The following is a 20,665-nucleotide window of genomic DNA, read 5'->3' as shown; positions in this document are numbered from 1 at the left end:
CAAAAATACCAGAAATCTAATATTTTGGGACAGACTTGGCCATTCCAAATAAACAAAAAGGGGGCCAATTTCACCGAGCGAGAAATTTTGCACCAAATAAACAAACGCAATTGCTAAAATAAGCAAGTTCCCACTTCCTAGTGAAATAAACAAAACCAGTCAACAACGCTATAGCAGCACATCTAAATCAGAATATACCAAGAAACGGGTTCAATCCGTAGAAATCACCAAAGCTTGCATTAGAAAGTACAGAGAACTGAGTCTACTGACACCACAGATAATCATAATGAACAAAAAAAAACATCCCAGATACTACAGATCCCCAAGAAAAAAAAATCTAGAATTAAAACATTAATTCAAACTAACAACTAAAATTCTGAGCAACACCTGTTTAATTAGCCAGCCCAACTTATTCATGCAAAACAAAGTCTCAAACACTAAACTTCCTCAGCATATGCCGACTCAGCAATGGCCGCCTCAGCCTCAGCAACCTCCTTCTCAGTCTTGCGCCCCTTCTTCGATTTGTAGTACACGCTCATGAATGTACCAACAGCGCCATACTTCTTGCGGCAGTACTCGTAGTGCTCGGCATCAAACATGCGCCAGAAATCCTTCTCATTCAGCTCGGATACAGCGTACTGGGGCTGGAAGCAGTGGTTTTCAATCATCCACTGCTCAAGGTTGCGCACGGCCTCTGAGCCATTGAACTCCTCGCCACGCAGCACAGGGCCCGGTGCATAGTAGACGCCAAGATCAGTGAACATTTGCGCGTAAGGGGTGTCGCCTTGGCGGTGGTGGTGCTCGAACCCGGCCTCTGGGTAGATCATGGTCTTGATTGGGGTCTTGTAGAGACGGTGCGGGCACAGCCAGAGTGGGTAGATCTGTAAAAAAAGGGTATATTAGAGAAAAAGTAAAAACACTATGTTTGGAGTAACATTGGTCTATTCGTGTGACAGTTATGTAGACTGTTGTAGAATCTAACAAGATTTCCATAACTTGACGATGAAGGTCAATAAATCCTGCTGCACATTCGTTTAACAGTATAGTTACAGTGCCAGTACAAAAAACCCAACACCTAATTCAATTATAGTCAGATTTCATCCAAACATGTCTTACTTCTTGTTTTTCACTTTATTGGCTTTGCTAAAGCTGTCAACAGAAACTGTATGCATAAATTAAAAGCAAAAATCTTTCACAAATTGCACAAGTATCAAAGAACCAACAATTTTTTTCAATAACCAATCCCTCAAAATGGGTACAACATTCTTAAGAGTTAATTCTAAAATTGCAAAGCACAACAAGAAAGCACTTGCTGGAGAGAGAGAGAGAGAGAGAGAGAGAGAGAGCATACCTCCATCTCCTTGTGGACAAACTCCATAGCCTCCCCGACCTTGTAGAGGGGAACAAGGACGTCCTGGATGACATGCATGTCGTGGTAGTAGTTCCTGACGGCTTCACCCTGTGTGGCCTTGAGGAGTGAAACCTTCGGTGGCATCAGCCAGCCCAGTGACCACCTGAACCACCACTGGTCGCCAAACGGCAGGATCAGCTTTCCTTCCCAGTACAGACACCGTGTGTGCCTGTGGTAGTACTCCCTTGTCGGTATGTACTCTACAAATTCACCTGCATGAGCACAATGCGACCACCAAAGTTAGTTTGTTATGTCAGATGTATTAGTGAAAACTGGACTGAGCCAAGAAGAAGACAATTGCTGGTACAGTACCATCGTTGTTGGGCGTGCTGGAAAAATCCCAAGGCATAAGTGAAAAAAGGAAATTATTATTCTTGAGCACGAGTCATGGAAGTACTAGTCAAAATAGCAAATGGTTAAGGACGATTCCTGACCAAACCAATCTAAAGTTGTATGGGTAGTGGAGATATGTATGGTTTATTTTGCATTTACACAATTAGAGAAGCATACATTACAGGTATTAACAGAACGTGAGCAAAAGGCACAAAATTAACTACTAATAAAATAGGTTTACGCTCTTTGATCTGATTATCAAATATGGCAAGTTTATCAGAACTTCATAACAATCAGATCAGTAAGCATTACCTTTATTTAGAGCAGACTGAGCATGCTGGTAGAACCAAGGCTTGAACCACCACCCCTGATTGTTAATCTTATTTCCCTTCTTCTTAGCCTCCTCCTTGGAAGCATAGACACCGGTCATCATAACACCTTCAGTCGGGGTGTAGATCATGGACTCAACAAAATCAGGGATCTTTGACGGATCACCATCTCTGGGCGCAAATGAGTCGGCATAAGCCTGACCCAGCTCTTTCAAGTTTCCCCTGCACGGTTTGTATGTCAGCTTCATGTACTCCTTGATTTTGATCAGCTTAATCTCTGCCGCAACAAGGAAACCCAATGTGCCTTGAGACCAAGGGATGGCATAAAACAGGTCCGAGTACTCATTATCCTTGGTAGCTCTGACAACCCGGCCATCAGCCAAGACAACCTCCATGGCAACAACTGTGTCAGCGAAGAGCCCGTACAGGTGCGAACTGCCTTCAATCCCATAACCATTAATCAGCCCTCCAACAGTCAGATCGTCAAGCTCAGCAACAACTGCCAAGGATAGGTTCATGGGGCAGGTATAGCGGGTAATCTGACCCATGTTGACCAGTGGCTCAACCCTGGCAATCATCCTCTCCTTGTCAACCTCAAGAATGTTCCGGAAGGCTGAGAGGTTGACTTCAAAGTGGCGGGCCCGCTTGTAGTCAACATTCCTCATGCCAACAGCAATCCAAGGCTTGCGAGCAGTGCAGACGAGGCCATCCTTCTTGGGATCACGAGACTTGAGGCGCTTAACAACCTTCTTAACATTTTCATCATGCTCCTTTTGGCGGCGCTTCTCAGACTTCATGGCCGACCAGGTGTCGCCGAGGAAGAGCTTCAAGTAGATGAGGGAGGAGACGGGAAGCACCACGAAGATAACGATGATCCATCGGAACCGGACCAGGTAGTCAACCAACACCTTCTTCCTCTTTGGACGTAGAGGGGTCTGGAGGTCCGACATAATTGCAAACTAAATCCTGGAATGACAATAAATTGGTATCAGAAAGCCTTTTTACTGACTCGGAAATATTGCTGTGTTTAAATAGCTTGAGGTGAAGGGAGGTTACCAAAAGAAGATTAGAGAGAAGGTAACATAATGGAATGAAAGGGAGGTTTTACCCTATTTTGCACCCTATTCTTTTGGTTAGTCTGGTTTCCATCTGTTACACCCTAATTATGGTAGCAATAGAATACAAGTTTTAAGGGAGTGTGAATTGATTCTGTTTTCTCTCTCTGAAGCTGTTATATATGCGATATTATAATGCAACCAAAAGTACATATTTTCCTAAGAACTAGCCCCGTTGGTCTAGTGGCAAAGGCACACATCCTCTAAGTAGGAGGTCATGGGTTTGAAACCCTGGGGTAAATCCTTTGTTGTGATAACAGGGGTATGGATTTGGAAGGCGTAGACCTCCATCTCTTTATAAAAAATAAAAAAAGTGCATATTTTCCTAGGACACAATATTAAGCCTAGGTCAACCAAATGACCCCAGCATTCCATCAAACACAGAATTCTCTTAGCTGCAGCAAGCAAATTGTCTATAGCACCTTCTAAATTCAAACATGTTGTAAAATAATTTTATCAATTATTTTAAAAATTTACACAGAAATATCTACATAAAAAATTAAGCAAAAACAATTTCTCCAAACCTCAACACCAGAAAACACAGAAATATCTACAAAAGAATTAAGCAAAAAACAATTTCTCCAAACCTCAACACCAGATTAGGGATGAAGTTGAAACAAATAAAATGAGTATGGTATTCTGGAGCATCTAAATGCATGCAGCATATGTTTAATGCTTAAAGAGTAAAGTAAGAGTAGTAGTCTGAAAAGTGTGGCAACTGTTTGTGTAATACAAGAGAACTCATGGTCATGCAAAAAAATTGCATCTGCACAATAACTACAATCTCGATAGAATCATTTTAAAAAAATGATCAAAATGAGTTAACCTCGCTATTTGTCAAACCGAATACTGGAATTTACCTAGCCGTAGGCGCTAATATACAGTTTAAAATAGATCTAATATACACATGGCACAAATAAGAGACATCAGCAAGTACCACAAACAGAAAAATATGTGGGCCATATCTATCATATTGGCAATATATAATTTCAAGAAATTGGAAATAATTTCCCTTAAAAAAGTCGCAAACAAGACTTTATTTGAAAAATAAGGTGGCCATATCTATTATATTGGCAAACAACATGTGCACGTGGCAGATTCCAGGACAGATTTACCTCAATAAGAAAGAACAAAAAAATTTAATGCACACAGCAATTCAATAAATCTAGCAAAATATATATTCTCATAAGTAAAGACATGCACGTTTAAAAATCAATCACAAATCCAGCATTTAACATAGTGAACCCAAAAACTCACAAGTTATTACAGACAGATCTAAGAATTCATGGGAAGACGGAAAGCTTTGGAATAATGACAGCAGAATGTATCAACCCTCCCTTAAAAATGATTTTAACAACATTGCTGCACTTATAATTTTATATAAAATAACTACATGAAATTTAGCTATAATAAATGGCCAATTTGGGTCGTCATTTAATTAATTATCTAATGATACTGTAGAAAATGAGATTTTGTAAAAGCTCCTCAAAGCTTCAATTACCAAATCTTTAACTAAATCAGATCTAGTAAGACAGTAACAAATAGGGTCTAATATCATCTTCTGGGAGATTAACTGAAGTCTAAAAGAGTGCTATTACGATTGCTTCTTTATTTGGAGTAAACAACTTTTAACAAACTAAAAGTTGAATTTCTAAAAGTCACGTATACTGTTTTCAAATTATAAATGAACGAACTTTCATAAAATAGAAAAGAAACAACTTCCTAAATTTCGAATTTTAAAAAAATTATCCAATAAGCTAAATGCTGCATTTTCGACCTGTCAAACATCTGTCAGACGCAATTATGAATTTGAATCTAAATAGAAAAACATGCAACGCCTAATACACTTCGAACAATGCGAACTCAAAAAGTGAAAAATGTCACAGATTTACCTGGAGAACAAACAACCAGGCCTCTCAGATCAAGCCTCAGGAAAATAGAAAGGTGGATTTCAGCTAACAGCTGATCGCTTATCCCAAAAAACCCCAAAAATCCCGAGCGATAAATGCAGATATACAAAATAATCGACGGATTTAAAATGATGAAAGCAGATCAAGAGACAGCTAACTGAGAGAAGAGAAAAAGAGGAGATAGAAATGTCACCTTCTCTCCAAGAGGCGCTTGAGAGGAGCCAGATAGTTCGTGCTCAAGTGGAGGAGACACTTGAGGGTTTTAAATAAACCCTGGAAGATGTATCAATCATAACCCCTCCATTTTTAAATAAATTGAGATCTCGATTTAATGACGTTATAATATAATCAACAAATGGATGATTAAGAGAAAACAGAGAGGAGTAGGCACCAAACGTTTTGGGTTGATTAATATAAAACCTCTTTATTCTCGGCAAAATAACGTGACTATCGCGACTACAGCATTCATATCACCTAAGGTAACTCAAATTTTGTGTTTAGATCTGAACCGTTAATATATGTTGCCACCGGCCCAGTTCTGATCGGACGGTAATCATCTAAAAATAAAATTTGAGTTACCTCCGAGGACTCGGCTCAAACTGTCATGCGGGGGCCATGGTGATCTGGTATTAATCCCAGCCGCACGTGGCATATCGTCAAATCTGACCGTTTATTTATGATCACGCCGTTTGTGTTGTCCCAGATCTGTCCGTACCCCCTGTCTTCAGCACGTGATGTTGTCAGAATAGTCTCCGTTAAATAGAAAAAGAGACAAAAGTATGGTCACTGTTGATATCTGATTTTTTATTCAATATATCTGTAGTATAGTGTAGAAATATCTTTTGTGAAAGTGAAACATGGATCCGACAGAGAATGGCATATGGTTGACGTCACATAAAATTGATATCCTGATACAACTTGCTTGAGCATATTACTGGCTGCACCTGGAACATGGAAGAGTTCAGTGTCGTGGAATTGATTTCAAAATCTACAGTTTACCATACTCCTATTTTGACATTCTTTCAAAAGAAAAAAGAAAAGAAAAGGATCAAGCTCGTAAGATGAAAATCAATGAAAATTCTTCACCTTTATTATTTCCGATCTGCAAATTCTTCACCTTTCTCATGTACTGGAGTATTTTATTTCAACTATTTGAATGTATAAATTCAATCAAAAATAACGAGTATACACGTTTAAAAAATAGGCATATTGTTTTAATTAAACCTTTTAGAAAAACAAGAATATTACTGTTGAAGTTGAAGAAAAAAACAAATGGACCAAAAAAAAATCAAAAACATACTGGGGGAGTGGGGGGTACAGATGCAGAGAAGAAATACAATTTGTCCTTAAGTCAATTATTTAGACGAGATAAAATAATTTAGTTGGCGTTAATCCCGATGAATTGTATCTTCTCCGTTGCAAGCGAACTGGAGAGTTCACTCTTCTCCAATCTCCGCTGTGGCCTGTGGATCATACGTGAACGTGAACGTGAGCAACAGAACTGCTAAAAAGTTACCTACCATGGTTAACCTAACCAATAAATATATATATATAGAGTAAAGCTAGGGTGTGATGTGCTCACCAAGAGAGTTTGGTGAGCACAACTCTAAATGTTCATCGGATCGACTTCAAACGCCGAATCCAAACCGCTGAAATCCATGTGCTTCATGAGTGATGCATGTGCATGCAAAATTTTGAAAGTTTTGAGTTCATTTGCTACACGGTCAAGCGGTCAAAGAAATGAACATTTTATTAAGTTAATTTATAAGTTTTTTTATATAATCAATTTTTATTATTTCTTTGACCGCTTGACCGTGTAGCAAATAAACTCAAAACTTTCAAAATTTTGCATGCACATGCATCACTCATGAAGCACATGGATTTCAACGATTTAAATTTGGCGTTTGAAGTTGATACAATGAATTTTTGAAGTTGTGCTCACCAAACTCTCTTGATGAGCATATCACACCCTAGCTTTACTCATATATATATATATATAGAGAGAGAGAGAAATGGGCTATGGTGCATTGCAATGCATAAGCCATGGTGTGCATTGGACCATAAATCACCGATTCAAAGTTCAAATGACCGATCCAAACCGTTCATCTTGTTCTTCATATTAATATGTGCTTGGAGACCAAATTTTATATTTTTTGAAATTTTTTTACTATTTATTAAGCCACTTTGTAAATCGCTGATCCAACGGTGGCTTCTGATTTTACTGTTCCAAACAGTCACCGTTGGATCAGCGATTTTCAAAGTGGCTTAATAAATAGTAAAAAAATTCCAAAAAATATAAAATTTGGTCTCCAAGCACATATTAATATGGAGAACAAGATGAACGGTTTGGATCGGTCATTTGAACTTTGAATCGGTGATTTATGGTCCAATGCACACCATGGCCTATGCATTGCAATGCACCATAGCCCATCTCTCTCTCTCTATATATATATAGAGTTAGGTTGGGGTGCTATGGATAGCATAGTGGCCTCTATGCTACGGCTCAATATTCGAGTTTTCAAAATCCAAACGGTCGATCCGAACCGTTCATCTTATTCTCCATATTAATATCTGCTTGGAGACCAAATTTTACATTTTTCTGAATTTTTTTACTATTTATTAAGTATTTTACAAAATTGTTGATCCAACGGTGGCTGCACAAAACAGTAAAACCGTTGGATTAGCGATTTTCAAAGTGGCTTAATAAATAGTAAAAAAATTCAGAAAATTATAAAATTTGGTCTCCAAGCAGATCTTAATATGGAGAATAAGATGAACGGTTCGGATCGACCGTTTGGATTTTGAAAACTCGAATATTGAGCCGTAGCATAGAGGCCACTATGCTATCCATAGCACCCCAACCTAACTCTATATATATGTATATATATATATAGAGTAAAGCTAGCGTGTTACATGCTCACCAAGAAAGTTTGGTGAGCATAACTCCAAAAGTATATCGGATCGACGTCAAATGTCAAATCCAAACCGTTGAAATCCATGTACTTCATGAGTGATGCATATACATGCAAAATTTTGAAAGTTTTGAGTTTATTTGCTACACGGTCAAGTGGTCAAAGAAATGAACATTTTATTATAAGTTATTTTATATATTCAATTTTTATTATTTCTTTGACCACTTGACCGTGTAGCAAATAAACTCGAAACTTTCAAAATTTTGCATGTATATGCATCACTCATGAAGTACATGGATTTCAACGGTTTGGATTTGACATTTGACGTCGATCCGATATACTTTTGGAGTTATGCTCACCAAACTTTCTTGGTGAGCATGTCACACGCTAGCTTTACTCATATATATATATATATATATATATATTTGATGCTTTTTGGCAATCATGATTAAACTAGTCAACTATGGCCAAACGGTCTAGATTTAAACTAGTAATCAAGTAAATAATAACAAAAAAAACAAAAGCATGATAAAGTCACTTCAGGTTAAGTAGTGGAATCTGTACCCCTATGACCGAACGGTCTAGATTTAATCTCAGCCCAAACAAAAGAAATCCGCTATTAATTTGTAAATACAGGAAATTTGTGTCACATTAAAGAACGACCGGATGTAGAAATGAAATTTTTTTATTCATAGTAATTATAAAATTCAAATGTACGGAAACACAACCAATATAGTAAGATCGTAGGCAGTGAGAACGATCCAACTATTTATGGATCAAAGAGGCATTGATCAAGATTCATATTTATGAATCTTGATGAATCTTGATCAATACCTCTGATCCATAAATAGTTGGATGAATGTGGTACCACTATTACAAATTCAACTGTTTTAAAAAATAAAATAAAAAAGATGGATCTTGATCAATGCCTCCGATCCATAAATAGTTGAATCGTTCTCACTGCCTACGATCTTACTATATGCACATACTGTATGCGCATTTGTTTTTTTTCAAATTGTAAGCGACAACGTGACACTCAACCTAATCGATCTTATTGGGATTTTTTTTCTAACACCTTGTTTGGATGGAGAGTAAAGGAAATGAGGGAATGAAAAAAAAAAAAAAACTTTCCGTCAAATTGTGTTTGGTTAACAAAATTATGTCAGTGGTGAAGAGTATAGAAGGTGAAAGGTTTAATCTTATATATATCATTGTAATTAGAGAAAAGGTAATGTCCCACGGGCTACAGTCCCCCAAAAATCCCCGTGTATAAAAGTCTTCCTTTAGCTTAGTTCTGACGCGTTTTTAACTGCCACAACTGCTATAATTTTAAGTACACTATGTATGTTTACAAAATTATATGCGTATGTTTATATGATAATATGTGTATGTCTACCGGATAATATGTGTATGTTTACAGGATATTTCAACTGCTATAATTTTAAGTACACTATGTATGTTTACAGAATTATATGTGTATGTTTATAGGATAATATGTGTATGTTTACAAGACATTATGTGTATGTTCACAGAAGGTGGTCCCCAACAGCTGTCACGCGTTTTCGACAGCTGTCACGCGTTTTCGACAGCTGTCACGCGTTTTCAACAGCTGTCACGCGTTTTTAACCGCTTTCACGCGTTTTTAACAGCTTTCACGCATTTTTATGTTTACAGAATTTGTTGAATTAGTTTACAGAATTTAGTATTGATGTTTACAGGATTTAGTATTGATGTTTACAGAATTAGTTGAAAATCTCCGGGGATTTTTGGGGGACTGGAGTTGGGAGACTGTTAGCTGCTTCCTTGTAATTAATAGAATCGAATTCACTTCCAATTTGAGGTGTAACGGATGGAAAGAAATTTTGTTGCAAAATTTTTAAAAAAAAATAACAAATGTCTAATTCTATAACTTACATATATAATTATCATACAAGTTTTTTTTATCATAATCTTACAATAACTATTGAATTTCTCATTAACTTTCTAAATTTTAATCAACCAAACAAGAAATAAGACGGCAAGAAAAATTAAATTTATTTTTCCTCATTATTCATCCAAACACAAAAAAATTAAATATGATAACCTTCATTTTTATTTCATTCCATTCTCTTCTATTCTTCACCTCCTCTTCCTTTCTATCCAAACATGCAGGGTGTAAAAGTATCTTACGATGTAGTGTAATTTTTAATTTAGAAGTTCTTTTTTTTTTTTTACTGACACTTCCTAAAAGAAATCAAAATCATTCTCTAACTGTTTATGTTGACTTTCGTTTTTGTCGTTCTCTCTTCGATTAGTCATGATTTACTGGCTGCAATTAGTGATTTAGAACATGTTTAGTAGTGACTTAACATTAATAAGGTCTTAAATTAATTATTCTAGTATAAACTATTGTTTTTAAAGACTTAAAATTAAAAAGATCTAAGTTAAATATAAAAGAAAAAAATATTAAAAATCTTATTTTTACTAACAACGGATATCACAAGTACCTTATTTCATGACCAGTGTTTTAAAATGCGGTCGCATGGACCGTATATATTTATACAGTGGTCTTCCGCATATAGAATCTCATGCAGTAAAATTTATACGATTTTGAATATACAAACACATATATGATCCATGCGAACTTGAAAAAAAGTCTAAAAATTATTTTATGATAGAGAATATTATAATCTATAACTTTTATAACACTGGCTCACCTTGCAAATTCACCTTAGAGTTTAGATATATCATATATATATATATATATATATATATATAGGTTGGCTAAGATCAAAGTGGTAGTTCCTGAGCTTTGGTGCTACCAATTCGTTTTTCAATTTTCAAAGTTCAAAACGTTGATCCAAACCGTTCAAGTTGTTCTACAAATTAAATTGTGCTTGGAGACCAAATTTTACATTTTTCTGAATTTTTTTACTATTTATTAAGTCACTTTGAAAACAGTTGATCCAACGGTGGCTTCTGATTTTACTGTTTTGTTAAGCCACCGTTGGATCAGCGATTTTCAAAGTGGCTTAATAAATAGTAAAAAAATTCAGAAAAATGTAAAATTTGGTCTCCAAGCACAATTTAATATGGAGAACAACTTGAACGGTTCGAATCGATATTTTGAACTTTAAAAATTAAAAACCGAATTGATAGCACCAAAGCTCAAAAACTACCACTTTGATCTTAGCAACCTCTATATATATATCTCCTCTACTGGCTCACCTTGCAAATTCACATGATCAGGCGTGAAGAATAATGAAGTTACAACACCCTCACCTTCGGTCAAGTGGTTTATGAATAAAGACCAACATATATATGGGCTTCAGAATTCTTTCCATCATTCCATCAGCCCATATATATATCTAACACGTCTACCTCGTCATAAAACTCAGATACTCTTTATCTTTATTATTTAATAATAATTCCTACAAATAAAAAAATCCCCATGCAATGCTACGTACGGTACGCTGAACTCTGTCGGTTGGTCCCTCTTGTAGGTCCCCCGTCCCCGTTCGGCCGTTCAGCAATCACGCTTGGGGAGCTTTTAAAATGTATATATATATACTAGTCTAGTTTATGACAAAGGTAAGGCCCAACAAAAACAAATTAAAAAAAAAAAAAAAGGGAGACAATAGGGAGAAGAAAAGAAATAAAAATGAAGCAATCTAATTCCCTCGCTCTTCTTCTCAATCTCACTCTGCTCATCATGGTAACAATCCATGCCACCGTTGTCACACCGATTCAATCCGATTTTATCCGATCTTCATGTAAGGCCACGCGCTACCCGGCTTTGTGTGTTAAATCCCTTCTTAGATATGCTCCTTCAGTTCGTCATAGTCCACGTCAGCTGGCTCATGCCGCATTGAACGTGAGTCTCACCCGGGCCCAGTCCACCTCAGCCTTCATAAAACAACAGTTCCCCAAACCGGACCCAACCCGATCAAGGCAAGCCGGGGCAATCAAGGATTGTTTCGACACCATGAAGGATGGCGTTGATCAGCTCAGACAATCTGTTCAGGAAATGGGTCGGATGGGGCGTGTAGGCACTCGTCGATTCAGGTTTTAATTCTGAAATAAAAAATAAATAAAAAAGAAAATTATAGCTAGCATCTTTCTTTGGCTCTTATTAACTTAATTGTTGCCTCATATTAATTTCATTCTTATCTGACTTAATTAATTAAGCTCATGATAATTGCTAATTATATATATATACAGATGGCACTTGAGTAATGTGCAGACCTGGATAAGTGCAGCGTTGACAGATACAAACACTTGTCTCGACTCACTCTCACACAATATTGCGGGGCCCACAGTCAGAACTGCGGTGAGGAAGAGAGTGGTGGAGGTGGCACAGGTTACCAGCAATGCACTGGCACTGGTAAATCGACTCACACCACATTATTGAACCGTCAATCCTGGTATGGTAATCATGCATGTATAATTAAAAAAAAACGAATGATATATATTTCGTATCCTGTGTGTATTGAACTTCAATGTATATTTATGTGAGATGGAATCATGGAATCTAGACGGACTGTATATATATGCTAGGTATAAATTAGTTCTGAATGTACTGTAATACTCTGTTTTGTAGTTTTAAAAAATAATAAAATGTGTTTTTTTTATTCTTAATTTGTTTCATAGGCTAGCATGCAAGAAGAATGGTCATATATATCATGTTACTTTTACTTTTTGTATCTTTGTGCAAAAGCAAATCAAGTATCCGTGAAGTAAGAGTTAATATATATACTAGGCACTAATTAACTAGCTAGCTTGGAGATGGCAAAGTAAAGTTAGATCAAACATATGATAAAAAACAACATTTAACCTAGCATTCATGCTGTACTGTAGTGCATGTCTCTGTCTGTCTCTTCCATCTTTCTCCATTGTTTCTTTCCACAAACTAAATGGTATGACAACTTTCTTATTTCAAAAGACGAAAAAGGAAAGAAATGAAAATGACAAGCTTCAATGATAGAGTTTATCACAAAAGGACAGGAGTTTGAAATGTTGATAAACGAGGGACGAGTTTGTAAAATTATGGGTTCTTCATGAAGGTCCTCGATCGGATAAGATTTTAACTTTTCTTGATAATAAAGGCACTGGTAAATCGACTGTACAGCCAAGACTTATCTAATCAGATATTTTTGCCCCACTATAATTTATGGGCGGAGATATTATCAGGGGTCAGGGCATGAATTTCTATATTGAGAGCTCAAAGAATATTGTTTATAATTATACTCTTGTCTTTCATTAAAATCTTCTATTTAATTGTACTAGCTATATATTTATTGGCATTCTAAATGTGTGAGAAAATAATTAAAGAGAGTTGATAAATGTACCCGCGATGCAATATTCACACTGTACTCATACTATAATTATCATAACTATTTGGGAATTGCAAAAACTCCAACATTGTACACAGAAATATTTATACCTATGAGATAAATAATTGTCTTTCCAATTAAATCTTCTGAACGTACATGCCCTGTAAATATTTATGAGGACCGCTCAAAATATTAACTTTGTTCGGACATAATTGAACACGGTCCGGGCTTATTAAACTGAATTTGATTTGGTCCGGGCCTGGACTTCTCCTCATCCCATTTAGTTCGGACAGGGTTCAATTATACACATTTAAATTTTGAACAGGTCATTATTATGGTGAAAGGTCGGCCCATATCATTATAGTGAAAGGTCGGCCCATATCATTATGGTGAAAGGTCGGCCCATTAGCAGGCCTAACCGCACTGAACACGTCTGTCACGCAAAATATGAGATATCGATCTCACGCGCGCACTCGGATTCTTCTTGGTAGACGGGTAGAACTTGAGAAGATACTGAGGTCTCTCCGTTTTCCTCAAACCCTAGCAACAAAGAGAGAGATGAAGCTCTCTTTTGCGATCGACTCATCCAAATCCAAATCCAAATCAAATCCAATTTTTTTTGTAAAAATATGATATTCTAATAAGACAAAAGACTTGGATTTTCCGTTCCAGCTATTCAACCCCAATCAAATATAGAACAACCTATTCCAAATAACCTTGTTTCAAGAATAACCTATTCTCACTCCAACCAAACATATCCTGCAGTATCAGTGTCCTTGTACAGTGTATTGATATCATGTTCGGTCTATCAGTATTGTATTGGTAATTGAATCAAAAAGAAAAAGAAAAAGTATTGTATTGGTACAACACTACAACCTAATATTATAAATTAGCGAGTACAACCAGAATGTTTTAAGTTTTTAAGTTTATTCGTGAACTCTATTCTAAAACTTATCAGATTTATTTATAATAACAAATTTGAATTGTTAAAACCTATCTACCTTACTAGTGAAGTAGTGATGTATTTACATGTGAAAATTTTAAATTTTAAATTACTTCTGTATAGATTTAAGAGTTAAAAAACGTTTAAAAAATGAATCCATTAAAATTAATTTATATATTTTTTTAATTTTAACCTCTTGACTTTATACTGAATAAATTTAAAAACTTAATATTTTCGTATAGAGACATATTACTCTGAAATAGATGAATTTTAACAGTTCAAATTCATTATTTAAAGTCAATCTAATAAATTTTAAAATTGAGTTCACAAAACAACCCTTGATGAACTTAAAAACACCTGGTTCTACTATAAATTAGTTAAGATTTTGATTTTCTATAACCTCCCATAACATAAATCTTTGGTTTTTGGCAATGAAGATGAACAGTGGCATGTGTCAGAAATGCTGGTGACGCATCACCACGTTTTTTTTTTTTATAAACAATTTGATACATTGCATCTCTTGTTTTAATTTTACAAAGATAAAGTGGTATTAGAGGCGGATCTAAAGCAATTTAAAAGGTGGTTAAGTCACTTTTATAATTTTAAAATTTTAGTTATATATACTAAAATTTAATTTAATTTAATTTTTTTTGGGACAGTTTATATAGTCCAGCCTCCATCATAGATTTTTACGTGTCTATGTATAGTTTAGTAGTAAGAGCTTATGTTGTGTTTGGAGAGAGTTTGAGTTCAATTTTCACTAGCCACAATTTGTGCGTTTTAATTTTTAGTCTCTCCTATCGGGATTTTCTAATTCCGCCTCTGAGTGGCACTCTTTTACTCTCTTATTCTCTCATTTAGCATTTCCTTACTTTCCCCTAGTCCCCTTGCTTTCCCAATGAAATTTGTACAGCATTGAAAAAAAATATATATCTTTATTTCACAAAAAGAACTGCTAAACAGTAACTTATTAGTTATGTCAGTATTCGGGAATGCAAATGAAAATTTTGGTATAAAAGAGCTCAGAGGTTTTCAAAATTACCCGAGACAATTTATACATTACAATTTTGAAAGAAAACTAATCTATATTAGGGATATAAATTGAGAAAAGGATGAAAACACTAAAATCAAGAATGGAAAATTCAGGTGATTCTAGGAAGAAGCAAAACGAAGTTTCCCCTTTCAAGAAAAAAAGAAATAGAAAAAAGAAAAAAGACAAACATGGTGAACTCTTAATCTGTTATCCAATCGAAATGACTCGCTGGAGGTTCTAGGAAGATATGATATGCGTGTTTCAGATCGAACGGTTTGAATCAACTCTACCCAAGAAGGCCCTTCATTGTTCGGTTTAGTTTGCAATTTATCCCGATCTAATCAATCCGATCAACGATCGACAGTCCAGATCCATCTAGGATGATCCAATGATATCTATGCCACTTAGGATGTGCTCCAGAAACAGTGCGCAGAGAGGAAGGGGAAGGAACGGGAGGAAGCTTCCCCGCTTGTGGAGCAGGTGATGGAGTCCGAGCTGGTTACGGTCTGGTCGCTCTTTCGCTCCGCTCCTTTTCCTTTCCTTTGATGAAGGCATCTTCTCTTCTTCTGGAGCACAACCTTAGAGAAACTGAAGCCACATATGATCGCCGTGATCAAAACGGAAAAGTAAAGCATCTCCTGTCAAGGCCTCAAACGGGTTCTATTGACGAATCGGGCTTCATACAAAGAAAACAAGTTAATTTGTCAATTCGTATAACTACGTTACTCGGATACTTTAAAGAGTTTAGCTAATATAACATTAGTGTTATTTTAGCATATATAACACCAACTCCAAAACCTATCGAATCGACTTCAAACGATTAATCCAAACTGTTCAAACCAATTTACTTTATGAGTGATGCGTTTACATGCAATTTTTTTTATATTTTCAAGTTATTTTAGTATCAAATCAAACGGTAAAAATATTAAAAAAATGAATGCATTAAAATTAACTTAAAAACTCATACATTTGACCGCTTGACTTGATACTAAATAAGTTCGAAAAGTTATAAATTTTGCATGTAAATGCATCACTCATAAAGTACATTGGTTTGAACGGTTTGGATTAGTCGTTTGAAGTCGATTTAATAAGTTTTGGAGTTAGTGTTATATATGCTAAAATATGTTATATTAGCCAAACTCTACTTTAAATTAGATCTCGTATTTATATCGGATGCGTATCGGATACGAATACGAATACGATACGGATTCGATATGTACTGAATACGCCAGCTGGTGTATCCCTAACCACTTGATATAGTTCCGATACAGACTAAAATAGTGGCCAATACACCATCGTGCACCACGCATGGACACTGTCCTGTGTACCGTGCAAGACAAATTTTATTTGCACCTTCCAAAAATGAAACCCAAGATCTACTGATAAGTAACATATAACTTTCCCACATCTCACTTTTGATGCTTTAACGTACTAAATTTTATACTTACATTATACACGAGTTGATTTTTGATATTTAATTATATATACAAGTGTTATATTAATAAGATAATAAAAATAAAAATATATATAGTAGTCATATCGTATTTGAGATTTTTAAATATTCGATATGATACCCATATCTGTATCTATACAACATAGGATACCTGTATTCGTATCCATACCATACATCATAGTGGTATATATAGTAACTTCCTTAATCAAGTGAAACATCATATCTTAAAATCGGACGGTAAAGAGTGCCCATCGCACCAATTTTGGTCTGATGGGCATCGGATGCCAGACCTTCCAGGATTCTTCGAATTCGCATCCTCTGAGATATCTCATATTTTACGTGACTTTTTGGAAAATCTCAACCGTTGCAATACGTTCTGCGCGGGATTCAAATCTAGAAAAGGAGCACCCTCCTATTCTTCAATCCGAACGGTTCAAAATTGATCAAACGGTTTCAATTACTTTTTTCTCTTATATCAATATAATATATTAAAACGAATCAGATGTAATTAAAGCCGTTTGATCGCTTTTGGACAGTTCGGATTGAAGCCAGATTTGAATCCGTTCTGCGCGAATCTCAAAGCTCAAATAATACTGGCCCCCTAGGTCACCCTGAATAGGCACCGTCGGTTCTGAGCCCGGTTTTGAGCCCGTTGAAGCAATCCATCATCCGACGATCTCAACTCTGGCTCTCTGCGCCGCCTCAACCAATTCTCTGCGCCACCTCTTCTCACTTCTGGAACTCACTTAGCCTCGCTCAGACTCCATGGCGCCGCCCCTCTACTAACCTAGAGGGGCGCCTTCCTTGCTCGTTTCCTCTTCGACAGCTTCTTCTACCAGGTTGGTTACACTCAATTTCCCTCAATTTGTTCTCTTCTCTTCTCGTTTCTCTTTTCCCTACAAGATGCTGGTAGAATTCATTCTCAGAAAACTTGAAATTTCTAAGAAGTATGGGTCTTTAATTCTAATTAACTTGGCTATTATGATGCTTTGATCACTTTGAGTTGGAATGCAGGAAGCAAATTAGAAGGGTGAGGATATAAAGTCAAAATTTTTGTTACCTGAGGTAATTTGAATTGAAAAGATGCTATCAGTTTGTCATTCTCAGTGTTGATACATATGGTTGCACATGCTTGGTAAAGCTTCGTCTCAAGAGCCCAGTATTGAATTCCAGATTTTAGTTCATCAATAGTTTTACCACTATCCGTGCTGTATCTGATCCATTTGTCCGGTAACAAATAAATTAAAATAAAAAAGCATGTACAGTGCCTTCTGATGACCATTGACCAGTTACATATCAGTCCATTATTATCTGCATAGACTTGAAAATATGTTGTTTTGAGAAATACTTTTAACCATTCTGTGGCAACTATAAAGATCATGGATATACTGCCAATATCTGTGTAGCCATGCTGGTAAATTGAGGTCTCATGAGGATTAAATATGCTCTGTAAGGGGTAAATCTCCTCAAGGGGAAAAAATGTTGACAGTACGTTGTATTTTGTGTATGTAAATCAGGGTTTAGTATTCCAACTGTGTGCTTGCTATTTATTTATTGATTCTATTTATTTTCTTTTCAGGAAGAGCACTTGCGTGAAGGCAGTATTGTAGATATGATCCAAGAAGTCGTTGCCTTGATCTGGGACAACATTTTGAGTCAGAGCAGTACTTGTATGTAACTTTGTTCAAATCTTGTAGGTAAGTTCCTTGCTGTTGCTGTTGGTCAATATTAGTACTGTTTTAGAGCTGCTTGCATGGTATGCTGGTAGATGTTTTGTGATATTGACTTGTAGCAAGTAGCCAAAGCCACTGATGGTTGAGGTTTAAGTGCTAATTATTAAAATATGGTTAGGGGTGGCTTGTGATATTGACTTGTAGCAAGTAAAAATTTCATCATCAGAATATGGTTAGGGGTGGCTTGTTATGTAATGCTGACTACATCTGCTTCTCGTAATTATACAACAGAAAAATTATCTATAAGAACAAAAAAAAATTGCAAAGATTTGGCCCAGCTACCAGTTTGCAGGAACCAGTAAAATTATTGATGAACTAAAATATGGAATTCAGTACTGGGCTCTTGTTGTACCAGTTAAGAGGTCAAGAGGTAAATATGGTTTTTCATATTTGAAAATATCAAACATTTCTCATATTTGAATTAATAACCTGCACTGTTTGGTCATACCCAACTGTTAGATTAGGGTAATGGAAACTGACACATTCTATTAAATATTGACAATTTTTGTGCTTTAATCTAATAAAGTTAAGTTTCTTAAGCCATCACAACCAAGTTTGAGTTAGGTGAATAAATTGCACATGGAGTTCCTTTCGGTGTCTGAATTTCTTGTAGAGGTATCTGATGACTTGTTGGATGATATTTTGGATATTTTTGAAGAAAATACCATTACGTGTAATTAAGTGTCGTGTTTCTTTTGACTGGAAGTGGATTATTTATAATGTATAATTGTGCGGTTAATTATTTTGAAAATCTGATGTAGACGTTTCATTTTTTTAATTACTTGTATAGATATGTCACAATTCCAGACAAGTATTGGTGGCGAGTCTGAGAGCAGATCGACCAGCAAATCACGAAAAAGATCACTAGTGTAGTTACATTTAGTTGAAGTAGACGATGAAGATTAAGGAGTTAAATGGGCTATGTGCAGGCACTGTTCCATGAAGTTTGTTACTGGTAACAATTATGGAACAACTTGCGTTGACATATCAAAGTTGGATGATTTTCGCCCATTCATGCGGCGTCCTTGATTTTAGAGGTAAATATTAAGGCTTAATTGCATAATTGGTTGCATTGCCATCATATTTAAGGCTTAATTGAGTACTACAATATAATCAGTTTGTACTCAATTCCTAGTTAAGACTTAATTGCAGGACCTCCTGTGGTGTAGCTAGTACATAATTGGTGGGTACGGTTGTAATTGTAGCTAGTACATAAATTTTGTTCTTATGATCTAGCTAAATTATTTTATCAGAAAAACTTTTTATTACTGAAGTGCCAGCTAACCATTAATTGGATGTGTTTTACAGAATATCTTCTCCAACTTGCTAAATTCGGGCATAATTATTTTATTGTTCCTTTTTTAAGGTTAGTTATTTTTTTTCATACAAATATCATTTCAAATAATAAATTTATCACGGTGTCTTCTGGCACTATGTTCATGTTGTTAGATGTGTTGCTTGGACACCACACACTGTTTTAACATGTAATTGTGCAGTCTAGCAAGAACTAAATGAATGAAGTAGGTCATGTGATGTTAGATATCGAGATAATCTTAGTGGGGTATCATGCTTCTATTGGGTAGACAATTGATTTGTGAGGAACTGAAAAATTAAGGTGGATGGAAAGCCCAAGTACATCTTTCATCTTTCCTTCAACTTATCAATATAGGTTATTAAAAAAAAGGTGATATATAGAATAAGAAAAAGAGTCTAATGGTACCAGTACTGGTGGGGACTGATGTACAGATTTGGTTCCTTACTATATATGTGGCACTATCATGCTACTAATGCATTAGGGAACTGACTTGTAGCTGAAATTGCATGTGAACTGAACTGTCACATTCTTGTGCTAGAATTCTGAATCTACCTCGATTTAGTGGACTGGATTAATTAGATTTGAAATTTTGAGAAAAAAAAGGTAAATGTTTGGGGTCCAGATCCGGTTACATTTTGGTTTCACACTAATCAAGAAAAGGGGTGATGATATTAAAACTACTAATTTTTTTATTAACACAACACTATTAAAATATTTTACTATATAGACAATTTTACTCTTAATTAAGAATTTCTTTTAAAGATTGATTCTCGCATATATTACCAAATAACTTTTTTTCCTAAAAGTTAATTTTTATAAAGTATGTTATTTATTTTTTAAAATCTGTTTCTTTTTCATATATTATT

General features: G+C 35.6%; 2 protein-coding genes and 1 long non-coding RNA gene across 4 annotated transcripts; 2 read left to right on the top strand and 1 right to left on the bottom strand.

The window, feature by feature from the left end:
* Positions 1 to 207: 207 nt before the first annotated feature.
* On the bottom strand, positions 208 to 5,433 carry DWF1 (cell elongation protein / DWARF1 / DIMINUTO (DIM)). Of its 2 annotated transcripts, none has more exons than XM_078305159.1 (4): positions 5,292 to 5,433; positions 2,057 to 3,039; positions 1,352 to 1,623; positions 208 to 881 (listed from the first exon to the last, which is right to left on the bottom strand). In XM_078305159.1, exons 2-4 carry the CDS (start codon positions 3,021 to 3,023, stop codon positions 438 to 440), a joined length of 1,683 nt encoding a protein of 560 aa, XP_078161285.1. In that variant the 5' UTR covers positions 3,024 to 3,039; positions 5,292 to 5,433; the 3' UTR covers positions 208 to 437. The 2 variants fall into 2 exon arrangements, with proteins under 2 accessions (XP_078161285.1, XP_078161286.1); XM_078305160.1 differs by having other exon boundaries at positions 5,081 to 5,331.
* A 6,169-nt stretch (positions 5,434 to 11,602) lies between these two features.
* Positions 11,603 to 12,567, top strand: LOC144557293 (pectinesterase inhibitor 9-like). Its single transcript, XM_078305852.1, has 2 exons — positions 11,603 to 12,054; positions 12,211 to 12,567. Exons 1-2 carry the CDS (start codon positions 11,651 to 11,653, stop codon positions 12,398 to 12,400), a joined length of 594 nt encoding a protein of 197 aa, XP_078161978.1. The 5' UTR covers positions 11,603 to 11,650; the 3' UTR covers positions 12,401 to 12,567.
* A 4,836-nt stretch (positions 12,568 to 17,403) lies between these two features.
* LOC144557646 (uncharacterized) lies at positions 17,404 to 20,094 on the top strand. The gene is made up of 4 exons (XR_013512732.1): positions 17,404 to 17,590; positions 18,331 to 18,448; positions 19,275 to 19,521; positions 19,793 to 20,094. It is a non-coding gene; the product is annotated as an uncharacterized LOC144557646 (long non-coding RNA).
* The last annotated feature ends 571 nt before the right edge of the window (positions 20,095 to 20,665 follow it).

The sequence above is a fragment of the Carex rostrata genome, chromosome 7 (assembly GCF_964058835.1).
Source record: "Carex rostrata chromosome 7, lpCarRost1.2, whole genome shotgun sequence".
Lineage (NCBI taxonomy): Eukaryota > Viridiplantae > Streptophyta > Magnoliopsida > Poales > Cyperaceae > Carex > Carex rostrata.
This window is presented reverse-complemented; position numbering and strand designations above follow the sequence as displayed.